This window comes from Schistocerca nitens, chromosome 1, assembly GCF_023898315.1.
Source record: "Schistocerca nitens isolate TAMUIC-IGC-003100 chromosome 1, iqSchNite1.1, whole genome shotgun sequence".
Taxonomy (NCBI): domain Eukaryota; kingdom Metazoa; phylum Arthropoda; class Insecta; order Orthoptera; family Acrididae; genus Schistocerca; species Schistocerca nitens.
Window position 1 is genome coordinate 98853228 of NC_064614.1, and position 17266 is coordinate 98870493.

At 40.4% G+C, this 17266-nt stretch overlaps 1 protein-coding gene across 1 annotated transcript in view; it reads right to left on the bottom strand.

The window, feature by feature from the left end:
* LOC126251146 (glutamate receptor ionotropic, kainate 2) overlaps positions 1-16003 on the bottom strand; it is a 1402037-nt gene extending 1386034 nt beyond the window's left edge. The window contains exons 1-2 of the mRNA XM_049951920.1: positions 16000-16003; positions 15669-15830 (exon numbers count right to left, since the gene is read on the bottom strand). Coding sequence (XP_049807877.1) covers positions 15669-15830; positions 16000-16003 — 166 coding nt within the window. The remainder of the gene's footprint in view (positions 1-15668; positions 15831-15999) is intronic.
* Positions 16004-17266: the final 1263 nt, after the last annotated feature.

Sequence of the window (17266 nt, forward strand, 5' to 3'; positions counted from 1 at the left end):
TGAGTGAAGGCAACAATTACAAAAATTTGGTAGACTTGGATACGGAACAATCGGTCGAACAGTGGGAAACGCGCACCGCGGTACCCATTGTTCAGGGGCAGGTGGCTAGCATGAAAGACGCGACCGCCGAAACGTAACAAAGAGCAGAAATGGAATTCCAAACTTTAGAAAATGTTTCGGAGTCGGAGGTGAAAATCAAATCTGAACCCCTTGATGACGAATACGGGGGGACAATTAAAGAGGAAGCCGCTACGGAAGTAAAACCGGTAGTTTCCGGGAATTTAACTGATTTATTGAATGCTTTGATTAATGAAATCAAGAGTCAATCGGCAAAAATTAAAGCTCAGGCTGCCAAGCAAGAAGCTCAGGCTGCCAAGCAAGAAGCTCAGTCTGCCAAGCAAGAAGCTCAGTATGAAAAAATTGAACGGAATCTAGACAATCAGAACAAAGCTATTAATGTTGTTAACAGCAATGTTGGAGTTGTTAACACAATAGGTGATAAAATGAAAGGAGATATTGTTGTAATTAATACCGAAATCGCTAATCTTAAACGGGAAATGATAAGCGTTCAGGCGGAAATTGCGAGCATAAATACTCGTTTTAATTCCGAAATTAGCAGAATCGAGAAAAGTGTAGGAGAAGCAGTTGCTCCGATCATCGAGAATAAGGTGACGGAACAAATTCAATTAGTGAAAAATGAGGATCAACAGGTGGAAACTTTAAAGGCTTTAGTATCCGAGATTGATGCTAAAGTGACGAAGCAGGCTAATACGTGCGAAGAGAAAAAGAGGGAAGTGGAAACGCTTGCGTCAACCACTTGCCAAGTAATTACGAGAGTGTCGGAATTAGAAAAGAAACTTGACGAAAAACAGAGCTATGTGCCAATCTGTGCACACAGTTCGGAATTGTTGACGAAAGAGGAGCGGTTCGACCCCTTGAAAAAAGACGGTATACACGCGACGGATTTCATTAAAAATTGTGAAAGAGTTTTACCCAGACCATGCACTTATGAGAGAAAAATTAATGCTGTTATTGACGTGTTGGCTGGTGATGCCAAGCGTTGGGGCTTAAACCTCAGCATTACGAACCTGACTTTTGACGAGTTTAAAAATTTGTTTCTGGCTGAATACTGTTCAGAGCAAAAACAACAAAGTCTCTGGCGCGAATTTGTCGGATCGAGGCCTTTCGATGCGAATTCGCGCGGCTCGATGAAGGAGTTTTGTGAGGGCTGAATCCGCAAGTTGGAATATTTGCGTGATCGCCGCACGGAATCCGAAATAGTCTGGGAACTCTACAAGAAGCTTCCAGACGATACAAAACGATACGTAGGAAGCAATTACAAGACAATCAATGATTTACTGGAAAGAGTTGAGGACGAGGACAATTGGCGCAATAATCGCGACAGTGGTGGAGGCCGTGGTAAAAACAACGGTTACCACAGCAACCACAACAACGATAACCATGGCAGCAACAACAATAATGGTTCGGACCGTAATACCAATCGGTACAATGCAAATAATAACAGGAATGACGGAAACCATTATCATATCAACGTGATAAGGGCTTCGCAGAATAGTAATAACGCCAGAGGGTGTGATCAGCCGCCTCAGCAGAATCCGGGAAGCGGATCTGCTGGGACGAGACAGGGAAACGATTAGCCGCGCCGGTGAGGGGCCGACCGGGCGTGGAGAAATTTTGGAGGCCCAATAACAGGAGAAAACCCAGGTGTCGTCGTTACGAAAATTTCGCATGGAATATTCAACGGTGGGGGAGTGTGCCAGTGTTAAGAGAAAAGAGTGCGCCCACAAGTAGTAGATCAGCTGTAGACACGGCAGTAGAAAATACATTCACTGTCAGTGAGAACAATGTAAGTAGTGTTCCGGAAATGGATTATAAAGTGGCAGCAGTAACACCCACAGCAGAACTGGAGATTGAGTTTAAGAAAGATTCGCAATTGTTGAGAGAAGATCAGACGTCGGATAACACGTCCGTCATTGAGCGAGGGGATGCAGAGAGGGATGAGGTCTGGTTAACGCAGTTCGGTCGCTTATACGACGAACTAAGAGATTATAGGGGCCTGTGCGGGAGAAGTGTTTATGGGGATTTGCCGCGTCTCGACCCACAGGAAGATAGTATTTGTGAAGTGTTAGAAAGTTCTGGCCCTAACCGGCAGGCTTTACTAGAAATAGTTGATGTTAATGGGGAGCACGAGCAAGATTCGTTGTGTTTCGTCCCGCAGGAGTTGGATGTTGAAGTAGTAACGGAAAGTTCTGGCCCTAACCAGCAGACTTTACCGAAAGTTATAGTAGTAGAAGTAGCCGACCCATCCGACGCCAACCTCCAGTTTAAACATTACGAGAGTATTAAGGAGAAAGATTACGAAAATTTTAGTGATAGCCGGACACGATTGGTAGAAAAGCACATAGATTACAGCGTGTATGAGGTTAGAGCTGACATTATACGGTCAGACGATAGCAGTGTGGGTTGCGCAGATCTAGAGGAAGTAATTGCAGATACCACTGGGCACATTTCTCGAGGTAGATTGGCAGATGAGATCAATCTGACCAAAGAGGAATCAACGAAGGTGACAATTAGTGAATTGATAGCAAAGCAACACTCACTAGTTGACGAGTTACAGGAAAAGGTTTCGGTATTGGAGGCGAAGCTACAGACTAAGCCTCAGGACAAATGTGTTTAAATTAAAACTGTATGTGAAAAGAGGCGGAAAAGGCCGCCAGATAAGCCGGATTTAGGATCAAAGCCGGATGGTTTTTTCTGGAATGACCTGGATATAGACGAGAATTTACTGTGGGAAAATAAAGAAACAGTCGAGGACAAGTGTAGACAGATAGTAGTGTCTGTTAATATGCACGACCTACAACTAAACGTGTTGATTGACATCGGTGCAGAATTGAGTGCTGTATCTGGGAAAATATTTGAGTTACTGAAAGACAGACCTGGCATCGTAGTTATGCCAGTAACAGGAGTGAAAATTATCGGTGCTACTGGGAAGGCCAGTAAACCGGTCACAAAACAGATTTTTGTCAACTTCGAGATTTGTGGGGCACGATTTGAACAAGAGTTTGTCGTCGTGCCAGACTTAACTACGGAAGTAATTATCGGGTTAGATTGGCTACTAAAATACCATGCGGTGATTAATTGCGAAAGCAAAACTTTGACATGTGCGTCACAAGATAAAACAATAGTAATTAGTTTTGATGAGGCAGGAGACGGTGTGCATAGGCAATACCAGCCTATACACATTGACTTAGGTATGAATTTGAACTACTGTAATGTGAGGAATCTCGGCATTGACAATAGTGTAGAAAGTGAGTTGGGAAGTATTGTAGATGGTGTGTCAAAACGTAACACACGAACAAAGACGAGGCCTGTATGAAGTGATAAGGAGGAATAAGAGTGTGTTTTCAGACAAACCGGGACTTGTGGAAGGATATAAATGCAAGTTGCATGTAATTCCGCATGAACCATTCTTCGTGAGACCGTATGCTATACCACTGTCCAAAAAGAAAGCAGTGCAACGGGAGATAGATAAGATGATCGAATGGGGAGTGACTGAAAGAAGTACGAGTCCATACAATAACGGTTTGGTCACTGTAGCAAAACGGGATGGTAGTGTGCGTATTGTGATTGACGCACGCACGTTGAATAGGGTCGTTCAACGCGAAACAGACAGACCAGAGAGTATGGAGGAGATTTTGAAACGTTTTCATGACGTTAAGTTCATGAGTAGCCGCCATCTGACGGCTAGTTACTGAGAAATAGAACTTGAAGAAGAATCTAGGCCATACACCGCCTTCTTGTTTGCGGGCAGGTGTTATCAGTATAGAGTACTGCCGTTTGGACTTAATATATCTGTTTCCGTATTCATCAGGGCCCTAGATAATGTGCTAGGACCGGCTTTGAGTTCAAGATTAACTGTATATGTTGACAACCTATTGTTGGCCAATGCCACTTGGCATGACCATTGTGACCTGTTAGATGAAGTTTTTAGAGCATTGCGCCGTGGCGGAATGACTCTAAAGCTAAAGAAATGCGAATTTGTGAAGCAGGAACTGAAATTTTTAGGGCATGTAGTTACCACTGCGGGTATCACGAAGGACCCAGAGAAACTAGAGGCAATAAGGAATTGTCCTCCACCCAAGTCTAGGAAACAGTTAAAAAGTTTTCTAGGTCTCACAGGATTTTACCGTAAATTTGTAAAAGGACAAGTGTTAAATGATGAAAATTTGAATAACCTCTTACGCAAAAATGTTCCGTTTGTGTGGACTGACGGGTGTAAGGCCGCTTTCGAGAGATTAAAAGACGAATCGTTAAGATCTAACATACTATTTCATCCTGATTTATCGCTACCCTTCCATCTGGGAACGGATTCGTCGAATTACGGGGTGGGGATAGAGCTGTTCCAAGAAGTTGGTAAAGGAGAGGATAAGGAACACCCGACGATACCGTTCGCGAGTCGAACTTTATCAAAAAGTGAGCGAAACTACACGATTTCTGAGAAAGAGTGTCTCGCTATCGTGTGGGGATTCAAGAAGTTCAAGGGTTACCTATGGGACCGTAAGGTGATAATTCATACGGACCATAAGGCGCTCACTTATCTGAAGGATTGTAAACTACTTCACGAAAGACTGACTATGTGGTCGCTGTATTTACAGCAATTTAACTATGACATCTGTTACGTAAAAGGGACCGACAATTGCGTAGCGGATGCAATATCGCGGTTGCCCGAGTCTAATCAAGATGTATTGAAAGATGAGCAGATGGAGTGGTCAAATTGTACTATTTTAAAGAAGTTGAGGGACATAAATTAATAGTGAACATCTGTAAGAATCTACGTCGTCATCAGAACGAGGACGGTTGTTTAAATATGGTGAAAACCCGATATGACGAAAGGAGTCCAGAAGGAGAGAAATTAAGGAAGTATTACAAGATATACGATCATATCTTGTACATACGTAAGGGTGGAGATAGTAATATTTGGCCGGTATGCTGGCCCACCAAATACGTCACGGAAGTAATAGACTACTACCATTTGGCGTATGGTCACTGTGGACCAAAGAAATGTACGGAAAAGCTCAGTGAAGTAGTACATTTTAACAACATGTTAAAACGCGTTACTGACAGAGTGAAAACTTGCGATTTATGTCAAAAGGTGAAGGTTACCAACTGTACCAGTCGTGGTCCCATGCAAAGTATAAGGCCTAACGACACCTTTGAATTACTGTGCGTGGACTTGTGCGGACCTTTGCCCAAGTCATCAGGAAACTTTGCCTACATTTTAGTAGTGCTAGAAGCTTTTTCCAAGTTCATCAGACTATACCCGATTAGGAAAGCTACAGCGAAAGCGGTCTATAGCAAGCTTGTTAACAATTATTTTGTTCATATTTGTAAGCCCGAGGCGATTCTATCAGACAATGGGGCACAATTTACTTCTAAGTTGTGGAATGAAGGCATGGCAAGTAATGGGGTCGAAGTGATCCATATTTCAGCTTACTGTCCGGCTGGAAATCCCGCTGTGAGGTATATACGCGAGCTAGGCCGACTTTGCCGTACCTATTGCATTCACAACCATAGGGCATGGGGCAAATATGTAGCAGAATTTGAGACATGAATCTACAGGATTTTCTCCAGAGGAAATCCTGTTAGATGACAGAAGTAGAAGTTCAGTGGAAGAGATAATCAAATTCCCTCTACGAATTGACATTAGTATTATTGTGAAAAAAGATCGTTTGCGAGAAATAATGAAGCTAAAAGCCGATGCTCGCATGCGTCGTCATGACGCTAAAGCGCTTTTTGCTAAGTTTGCAATCGGAGACTTAGTACTTGAAAAAGCTCATGAGAAATCGAGCGAGATAGACAATGAAATCTCTAAATTTAATTTTGTTTATAATGGACCATATAAAGTCATTGGTATACCTCACACAAATGCTTATTGCTTAGAGTATCCAAGCTCAGGAAAGCTATTAGGTATACGGAACATTGTAGACTTGAAATTGTACCAACCAAGAATTGATTAATACCACAGAATGGGTAATTTGTACAGTATGTAAATATAGAGTGTAATATTTAACGATTAGCTAGATTGCCATGCTTTTGCCTGACCAAGAGGACATTAAAGAAGTTGTAATTAATAAGTAATTAATTTGTACTAAATGATTTAACAGAGAGTGATTATTTATCAGTTGAAAAATCCAAGGTGCTAGTTTAAGTTTTCAGCTGAGCCACAGTAGATTAAGCAATGTAAATATGATTTTGTAACTAGTTTTAAGATTTCATGAATATGTGTTTTACTTGTCATTGCCGATGTACTTAGACGCTGTTTTAAGTTTCAGGCTAGTACATGCGTGTGATGATGGACAGTGTTGAGTTATCCACTGTGATAGTGTTAATGGACTCCTTGAGATTACTCGGGAGTGAGATTTTCCGAAAGAATTCAGTGAAACGGACGTTCCGGAAATGCCGTTGCACAGGCGAGTGAGATCAAGCGTGCCGCACAGGCGGGCGCAACAATTCTGGCGAGGCGGTGCCGCTGTCGGCTCTTGTGCCGCTCTCGGCATTCTTTGTACTTGCGTTTACGGAATGCGGAGTTGTTTTTCTTCCCGAACAGCTGATGTGGACGAATTCTGCTGTCAATATTTATGTTTTTTTTCGATCTGCTATATATTATTTTCTTGTTTAGCGTTAACTGGACTCTCATGGTGAGAGTATTACTTATGAAAAGGTTATATAAAATGTGTATTTTATGTAATTAATTATTAATTTGCCTATTTTGATATACCTGTTTTTTATGACCATGTACTCTGATTAATTTTGTAAATAGTATTGCATTTCTTGATATTGTTAGGAATTTTGATTTTTTGGATAGCTAAACCATTTTCTATGTTTTCTATGAAATTTAATATGTTGTCAACCTGTTTTCTTTTGTGTAAGATGACAGAGTGGAATAAGATTAGGAGTGTCTCCACTTAATTATTATGGTCTAAAAATTGATTTATGGTTAATTAGCCAAATGCTAAATTTTCTTGATGTTTTGAGCATATGCATTTCCGCTGTTTTTTTTCTCCTTTTTGGGACATTTTCTGAGTCTGTTTAGGTTACACGAACATCCTCAGACAATGTGGGGCACGTGTAACGCCGAAAATGCATATTCTCCTATTTCCATCTATTGCACTGCAATTTTTTTTCCTTATTTTGTTACCTGAAGATATAACATTTCTTTGTCTTTGTATATTGTAATTGTTTTACTATATATATATATATATATATATATATATATATATATATATATATATATATATATATATATGTCAATGTATAATTATTTGTTTTGTGAATATTATTTGAGTTTATACGCTGGGTCTGGCCTAGGGAAAACTATGCTATCGAACGAATACATCGATAGGTCGTGTGGAGAACCAAATGGTTTAGGGTCTTTGGTAGTGTTAACGCTGCCGCATGGATCTAGAACAGGGAGTCTGGCGGGAGTAGTGCAGTGGAGCAGGTGTGTTGTGTGACGCTCCCGCGAGTTGCCACGCTTTCGGGGTTGGGCAGCATGTAATTGCGCTCGACTTGCTATGATAGTTTCTAACACGGTGTCGCGGACGGGAAGCATTAGCTGGCGCACATGAAGAGCCCGTTTCGCCTGGTGACCGTGTCGAGAAGAGGGCGCGCCAACATCCAGCATTTGCAACAGCGACGGCCGACAATGAGTGACTGTCGCCACCTCCTCGATCGACGGCTTCAAACCTTCAATCAACCATCAAGGAGGACTGGAAGCACGTAAAATTATAGAACTGTATGGCAGACCTCAGCTTTTCAAACTGTTCCATTTTCGTAACTGTAATTGCAGCAACTTTGCATTAACATTTGTTGCTCATTGTCCCAATTGCATTACCAAGCAGGGTCCCTTCTTTCTCTGAAATGAACCCGAGTGTCGTTGAAATTCAGACGCCAGCATTAAAGTAATATCATTCCATTTCACTGCTTCAATTTCAAAGTTCAGTTAAGGTATTCATAGCTGGCTACAATATTTGGATTACACAAGCACAAATTAAGAGTGCGAGTTTTGTTACCATATTTTAGCTTACCTGTGACTACATTAATTATTCAGGATCATTTAATTCAAGTTCAAAGTTAAAACTCTTATTTCTAAATTGCGTAGATTCAAGTAGCTTTTGAAATGATTGTTGAGGTAGTCCAAGACTAATCTTATTTTACTAAATTTCGATGCGTTTCAGAAACAAAGCTCACTATTAATTTCAGTCACTAAATTAACTTTCAGTTTTCCGGTTTTATTAATTCCATTGCTAAATTAAGTCAGAGTGTAGCGAAATTTATTACTTCTGACAAACTTTCAGTTTTCACACTACACGTGTCAACCTTCAGTTGCCACGCTTCTAGTGCTAATTATATGTGCGATAATCTTTCTTTTTCAGTTACTGTAGTATTTGTCCATAGGACTGGCGACCGTAATTCCACCCCCCCTCCCCCAAATCTCAAATATCTAATTACCGCTGGTTAATTGTTAACGTAACGGCCGCACATTTACTTTCTGTATTAACTTTACCCCTTTTCAAAATTAATTTCCACCAGCTTCATTTGCATTTTTCCTTTCATATATATGTAACCCTTTCCTCCCTCTTTACTGACAGATTAACTTCGGTGACGATTGCTTTTCCCAAATTTCCATTAGGTACACGCGGTTTAATTTTTCACTGTTATTAAGGTCGGTAAGTGAGGGGGAGGTTAAAACCTCCTCATTAGTTAATGTGATCTACCCATCTAAACTTCAGCATTCTTCTGTAGCACCACATTTCGAAAGCTTCTATTCTCTTCTTGTCCAAACTAGTTATCGTCCATGTTTCACTTCCATACATGGCTACACACCATACATATACTCTCAGAAACGACTCCCTGACACTTAAATCTATACCCGATGTTAACAAATTACTCTTCTTCAGAAACGCTTTCCTTTCCATTGCCAGTCTACATTTCATATCCTCTCTACTTCAACCATCATCAGTTATTTTGCTCCCCAAATAGCAAAACTCCTTTACTACTTTAAGTGTCTCATTTCCTAATCTAATTCCCTCAGCATCACCCCACTTAATTCGTCTACATTCCATTATCCTCGTTCTGCTTTTGATGATGTTAATCTTATATCCACCTTTTAAGAGACTGTCCATTCCGTTCAACTGCTCTTCCACGTCCTTTGCTGTCCCTGACGGAATTACAATGTCATCTGCGAACCTTAAGGTTTTTATTTCTTCTCCATGGATTTTTATACCTACTCCGAATTTTTCTTTTGTTTCCTTTACTGCTTGCTCAGTATACAGATTGAATAACATCGGGGAGAGGCTAGAACCCTGTCTCACTCCCTTCCCAACCGCTGCTTCCCTTTCATGCCCCTCGACTCTTATAACTGCCATCTGGTATCTGTACAAATTGTAAATAGCCTTTCGCTCCCTGTATTTTACCCCTGCCACCTTCAGAATTTGAAAGAGTATTCCAGTCAACATTGTCAAAAGCTTTGTCCAAGTGTACAAATACTAGAAAAGTAGGTTTGCCTTTTCTTAATCTATCTGCTAAAATAAGTCGTAGGGTCAGTATTGCCTCACGTGTTCCTACATTTCTACGGAATCCCAACTGATCTTCCCCGAGGTCAGCTTCTACCAGTTTTTCCATTCGTCTGTAAAGAATTGACGTTAGTATTTTGCAGCCGTGACTTATTAAACTGATAGTTCGGTAATTTTCACATCTGTCAACACCTGATTTCTTTCGGATTGGAATTATTATATTCTTCCTGAAGTGTGAGGGTTTTTCTTCTGTCTCATACATTTTGCTCACCAGATGGTAGAGGTCTGTCAGGACTGGCTCTCCCAAGGCTGTCAGTAGTTCTAATGGAATGTTGTCTACTCCCGGGGCCTTGTTTCGACTCAGGCCATTCAGTGCTCTGTCAAACTCTTCACGCACTATCATATCTACCATTTCATCTTCATCTACATCCGCTTCCATTTCCAAAATATTGTCCTCAAGTACATCGCCCTTGTATAGACCCTCTATATACTCTTTCCACCTTTCTGCTTTCCCTTCTTTGCTTAGAACTGGGTTTCCATCTGGGCTCTTGATATTCATACAAGTTGTTCTCTTTTCTCCAAAGGTCTCTTCAATTTTTCTGTAGGCAGTATCTATCTTACCTCTAGTAAGATAAACCTCTACATCCTTACATTTGTCCTCTAGCCATGCCTGCTTAGCCTTTTGCACTTCCTGTCGGTCTCATTTTTGAGTGGTTTGTATTCCTTTTGGCTGCTTCATTTACTGAATTTTTATATTTTCTCCTTTGTCAATTAAATTCAATATTTCTTCTGTCACCCAAGGATTTCTATTAGCCCTTGTCTTTTTACCTACTTGATCCTCTGCTGCCTTCACTACGTCAACCCTCAAAGCTACATATTCTTATTCTACTGTATTTCTTTCCCCCGTTCTTGTCAATTTTTCCCTTATGCTCTCCCTGAAACTCAGTACAACCTCTGGTTTAGTCAGTTTATCCAGGTCCCATCTCCTTAAATTCTCACCATTTTGCAGTTTCTTCAGTTTCAATCTGCAGTTCATAACCAATAGATTGTGGTCAGAATCCACATCTGCCTCTGGAAACGTCTTACAATTTAAAACCTGGTTCGTAAATCTCTGTCTTACCATTATATAATCTATCTGATACCTTTTAGTATCTCCAGGGTTCTTCCATGTATACAACCTTCTTTGATGATTCTTGAACCAAGTGTTAGCTATGATTAAATTATGCTCTGCGCAAAATTCTACAAGACGGCTTCCTCTTTCATTTCTTACCCCCAATCTATATTCACCTACTATGTTTCCTTCTCTCCCTTTTCCTACTACCGAATTCCAGTCACCCATGACTATTAAATTTTCGTCTCCCTTCACTATCTGAATAATTTCTTTTATTTCATCATACATTTCTTCAATTTCTTCGTCATCTGCACAGCTAGTTGGCATATAGACTTGTACTACTGTCGTAGGCGTGGGCTTCGTGTCTATCTTGGCCACAACAACGCGTTCGCTGTGCTGTTTGCAGTAGCTTACCAGCATTCCTATTGTTTTATTCATTATTAAACCTACTCCTGCATTACCCCTATTTGATTTTGTATTTATAACCCTGTATTCACCTGACCAAAAGTCTTTTTCCTGCTGCGAGCGAACTTCACTAATGCCCACTATATCCAACTTTAACCTATCGATTTCCCGTTTTTAAATTTTCTAACCTACCTGCCCGATTAAGGGATCTGACATTCCACGCTCTGATCCGTAGAACGCCAGTTTTGTTTCTCCTGATAACGACGTCCTCTAGAGTAGTCCACGTCCGGAGATCCGAATGGGGGACTATTTTACCTCCGGAATATTTTACCCAAGAGGACGCCATCATCATTTATCCATACAGTAAAGCTGCATGCCCTCGGGAAAATTACGGCCGCAGTTTCTCCTTGCTTGCAGCCGTTCGCAGTACCAGCACAGCAAGGCCATTTTGATTAGTGTTACAAGGCCAGATCAGTCAATCATACAGACTGTTGCCCCTGAAACTACTGAAAATGCTGCTGCCCCTCTTCAGGAACCACACGTTTGTCTGGCCTCTCAACAGATACCCCTCCGTTGTGGTTGCACCTACGGTACGGCTATCTGTATCGCTGAGGCACGCAAGCCTCCCCACCAACGGCAAGGTCTATGTTGATGGTGAGAGCAAAGTAAGGTGCATTTGGAACATAAGCTCGTCAGGTGCCTACTGTAAACTTATTTGACAAATGTGTCCATACCATTCAGTAAAAACTAACAATTACGACGCCATGGGGTGGCGTTGGTCTATCCTAGTGGCCATCCTTATTATGGAAGATTTTGAGGAGCGGGCACGAGACTTGGTAACCTTAAGGTCTAACTGTGCTTTGGCAATACACTGATGGTACTCTTATATAACTTTGAGGAGACGATGATTTACAGTATGTAAAATGTATAGAAAAACTATAGTTGGACACATCTGTATTAATCAATGTATTACTCAACCACTTTCAGTAATGATGGTCTGTTTGATTGAAACTCTGTAATAAATCAACAGAGGTGCAAACAACCATGATTTTTCATCGATACGTATCGTGCGTCGTGGTATGGGGTTACAGCGAAGGGTTATTTCAACATCTGAAATCTGCATAAGAAAACATAAAATTTGCTATCGTGATGTAGAAAGAAAATTGTTTACCATTTTGAGACGTGTTGGTGAGACGTAGGAGGGACGGAACTCTCTGACATTCAGTGTTCCGAAAGTCCACTTATGCAGATCTGTCCAGCTCAATCTATGAACCCTTTCATTCACCATGTCAGTATCATATCACTTGATGATAAGTTACAAGCGGAAAACCTACATACTGTGCTTGTGAATAATAAATATTTTTCTCAGCAGGTACAGAGAACGCTACATATTTATAGATGGCCTTGAAAATGACGGCTTATCTCCACACATCTGAAATTTTGCCACCGAAATGGGCAGAGTATTAATAAAACATAAAGTTGAAGTAATGTTTCTTTCTCGACAAAACGTCTCGGTGGTTTATTAGTCAAAGGCAATTTAGAGTTATACAACATTCACATATATTATTAGCTTTTAAATACAACAGTACAGCATGTCCACACTTACAATGGTTTAATAAACGTAAACATGGTCCGTAGCAGGTTCTAATGCGATTTGTATTTAATCATGCAACCATGTTTACGTTTACTAAACATCTGGAGGCTGTGGATCCCCACAAATAAAAAATTTTACTTACAGTTGTGTCTATCCTTTGAATTCATCAATCTAACATTGCAACACCATCTCAGAAACGTAAAACATATTTCAATACCTTGAACACAAGTTCCACAAGCAATTTATAAATCCCTATGTTTATTGTGATCAACAGTGTTAACGTGATTCATTCTGACCTGCTTCGTAGGTAGTCGTCTCATTCTTTTTTGTATCGAGGGCAGCCAAAGTAGATGTGGCAGACCTTCTCAATATCCCCATAGTCGCAATATAGTTAAGGTAGGTATGAAGTGTATACAAGAGTTGGCGGGAGGAGTCGTTGTTGATCTTCTACCTGGCAATGATCCTTTCAAATTGTCTCTCTTCCGCTACGCCAGTTGAGCTGCAATTGAAGGCCCACTTTTCTGCATACCATTTGGCCTTCTATGAATGTAGGTGGATTTGTTTGTTCCCGGTGCATCTGTCCAGACCTTAAGTCTCCCACGACCAGTTTCACTGCTTTCGGTCAAGTCTCTAACCACAGCAACAAGATCACCCGCTGGAATGCATCGCTCAACGCAAGGTATGTTTTTATAGTATTCAGTGCAAGTGTGTCAAATGCAGAGCAAACGACACGCTTTGTTCAGGAGTGCATGGTGGAACACCAGTGTCACACCGGCCGCCTCCTAGCCTGCAAGACGGCTGTAGGTGAATACTATATTTCTACTGATTGCTCGGAGAAATACAGTGAAACGAGATGTGTGGTCAATAGCTGACATTTTAGTGCTCAATCGATGAATCAGTAGAAATATGACTGAGGCCCTTGAGAATGTTTTAAACTTCACGTTCCTCGCATACTGTCGCCAATAGTCCGAATGCCAACAATCATCGTCATCGTCTTTTGAAGAGCTTTAGAATGTTGTAAAACAAAGTACTTAACTCCATTAAAAATCCATGTGTGCTTCAGTATCTCGATTCATACAGGAGTTAAGAGGCTCTTAAAATTACGTAACCTTCTTCGAACTATAATTTACTGGAAATCTTGTTTCGATGTCTTAAAGATATCTTAAACTGTTCGCGAAGTGAAAGGCCCATACGAGTCTCACCTAGTACTTACGCACATTTGCTGTAAGTGGTAACTTTCTTGTGACCCATAACGATTAGTCAAAATCTTAAGTGGAAGCAGGAATACAGATTTTCATAGCGTCTGTCGATGTGAAGGGTCTTCTTCGATAAACACCTTTAAGGAGCTGCAGCAACCACTGAAAATGTTTCGTAGTTAAACTCTTGCCTCCATCCCTAGTTACCAGTAGATTTTCATAGGTAGTGTGATACGGCATACTATGGGGACACTTATCTGAAGTATTCGATACACTTTTTACGTATTATTCGATACATATTTCACACTATAGAAAGTGTTAAATTTCAAATTTCGGTACTCTGTATTGTGCCAAGTAGCTTTGTCCACGAAATATTTAAAATATAACACATCCATTTATTGAACTGTAGCTCATGTAAATAGAATTAACAGAAATATTTAATTAGTGGAAAAGTATCTGATTGTAAACATCAATTTTACGAAATTTTCATAAATTAACTATTTCATTTGTGTAGTTCTAAGACAATAATCACGTAGAAAGTGTTAAAATCGGTTCAGTCATTAAATCGGAAATTAATCGTCAAAATTCGATCAGCAGCGAAAATTAATATTTTGAGTAGATTTCTGGGTAACTGATGCACTGAAAGTTACTTTTACTCTCAAAACATCATGTTTCTATAAAAACTCAAGCCAGATTTATGGTGATTAAATCTGTAATCACGAGTTCTAGAACTTTGTGGCATAAACAAGCTATTATTTCTACTATTTGGTCAAAACGAGATTATTATGTAAACTCAAAATCTATTTCGCATTATGTAAAGTACTCCAAAATACGTTAGCATAATTATTCCTGTTATAATTAACTAGTTATCAATTATTTTGTATCAAGTATTATTAGTGAAATTTTTCAAGCAGGATATCGATAACTAATTCGAAAAACAATTTTAGAAATTACACTTATTATAACCAGTAATATATTGTCTAATAACCTGTAAATGTAGTTTCTTATGAAACAGCAGATTTTAGTTGTAACTCAATTTTTGTTGAACAATACGTTCAAGGAACTTGTTAAAAATTATATAAACAATGAGCCTAAGAAGTCGGGAGTGGCAGTAGAGTGGCAGTAGCCTGTCAGTGAAGTGGCACGTGTTTTCAGTTAGTTCGAGCAGGCTACATGATATGTAAAGTCGGTTTTGTTTGAGCTGTGCATTGTCCGCATGTTCTCAAACAATATAAACATCAATACAACACGCAAACTAGGTGTTGATGTGAATTATTCAATATGATCGGCTTTTCACACTGACTCCCGGAATTTATGCAGTTAATAATTAGTACTGAGCTGTCCGCTGTGGTCGAGCGATTCTAGGCGTTTCAGTCCGGAACCGCGCTGCTGCTACGGTCGCAGGTTCGAATCCTGCCTTGGGCACGGATGTGTGTGACGTCCATAGGTTAGTTAGATTTAAGTAGTTCTAAGTCTAGGGGACTAATGACCTCAGATGTTAAGTCCCATAGTGCTTAGAGCCAATTAATAATGAATTCGTGGAGAAAAGTCGTCGAAGCCTACAAGAAAAGTACACACTTCTAGTATTTCACTCAACGTAACATAGACTCGTAATCTGAGAGTATGTTACTCGAACATTTTTAGCGAGGACCTGGTAGAAAGTATGTATTAGACAAATCTCAGTCGCTTAAAAATGTCTGCCAGTAGGTCCTCATCGATGCGTCGCACCCTGTACTCGGCGTGGTATGTTTTGTGAAGCGACTGACCTTTCTTGGAGGTCCTGAAGCTGTCGTCCCTCGGCACGTACTGGATATCGTACACAAGCGTCGTGTTGGGCAGTAGCTCCTTCTCCTTGTTGATGCGGTACACGGCGTACTTGAACGCCAGCTCAGTGCTGCTGTCCTTCTGGTCTTCCGTGAAGATGGCGCCTGCAACATAATAGAAAGATGTACGTAAGTAACCTCTCTAGCATCGATAAAAAAGTTACAGACAGTGTTGTCAGGTGTCACGACGCGTACACGCACCTTCGTGAGAGGCCACTGATAAATGAAGAAACACACAATTACTAATAAGCAATACAATCGTATTATATCAGACCCATTGTTAATGGGTGTGTATCTGGTGAAGTTATTATCAGGGTATCAACTTTATTTTGCGGTTTCCCAAACATTAAACGGAAATTAACGTGTCATTAAAAATACAGAGAGGAAAGAAACTGTAATGGGAAGATTTCCGACATACTGAGGAAACGTATTCCTGAATAACATTTCGGATGTGATAATTTTGATATTATTTGATTATCTGTTCAAGATGGCGGCAGTAGTTAAATTCAGATAAAATTGACACGGCTCTAGATACGAAGACGGCCGTGTCTCAGAGGTCGGAGTCAAGGCAGGATGTTAACCTTTTGTGGACAGAAAACGTCGACAAAGTCCAAGCAGGTGGTCTTTGCCGACTGCCCTTTCACGCAGCCGACATTAGCTCTGTGGCTGAGGATTTTAACTCGAGAGCCGTCTCCACAACGTCACTGCCATTCATGTCTGACTTCACAACCCCGCAAGCTACCTGCTGTGGACTTAAAAGTGTTCCTGGCCTCCTTGCTGAAGAAGTCGGGGACTGTCAATGTCGCAGAATTGGGGTATTGTGAATTTATCTATGTTTAACTTTCAAACAGCTATACACACATACAAACAATTTTGCTACCTGCGGACTTCAAGTTTGTTCATTCTGTTCGCACTTTAAATCTGAGCATCTCACGGGACTTTGACTTACATAAAGTGTGTATTTAATTATCTTACTGACAATCTAACCGGCCTTCAGCTGCCAGAAGTATTACTGACTATTATTTTTTCTATTTCAAGAAGTGACTTAATTTATGTTTCTTTATTTATTTTTTTAAAATTTACATAGGAGTAGACGTGCTATTACTCTTTCATATATAACTTGTTCAATCATTACTACCCGGATACTTTTTGTGCCGTCGTCGGTGGACATATCAGCTCTCTGCTATACGTGATTCCACTACAGTATATGTATCTGTTAAACTTTAATACATTTTACTACAGCATAATTCTCTGTCTACCTTCCTTTGTCTCGTAATTAATTGAGCTGCAGTGCAAGTAGGAACGATGGTGATTGCCTTCCAAGGTCGAAAATCAGATATCAGTTAAATTCCCAGTAACCTGCAGATTTGTGCTTCAAAATGCAGAGCCAATAGCTAAGGCTGAAAATTCTGTATTACGTGTGTCCAGTTTTTACTACCTACAGTGATGCAGCTGATAGGATTTATCTTCACAGAAGATGTGCAGCCATGGCCAATTATTAAGCTCAAAGGTTATTCAGTACATTCCACCGACGTCAAAGC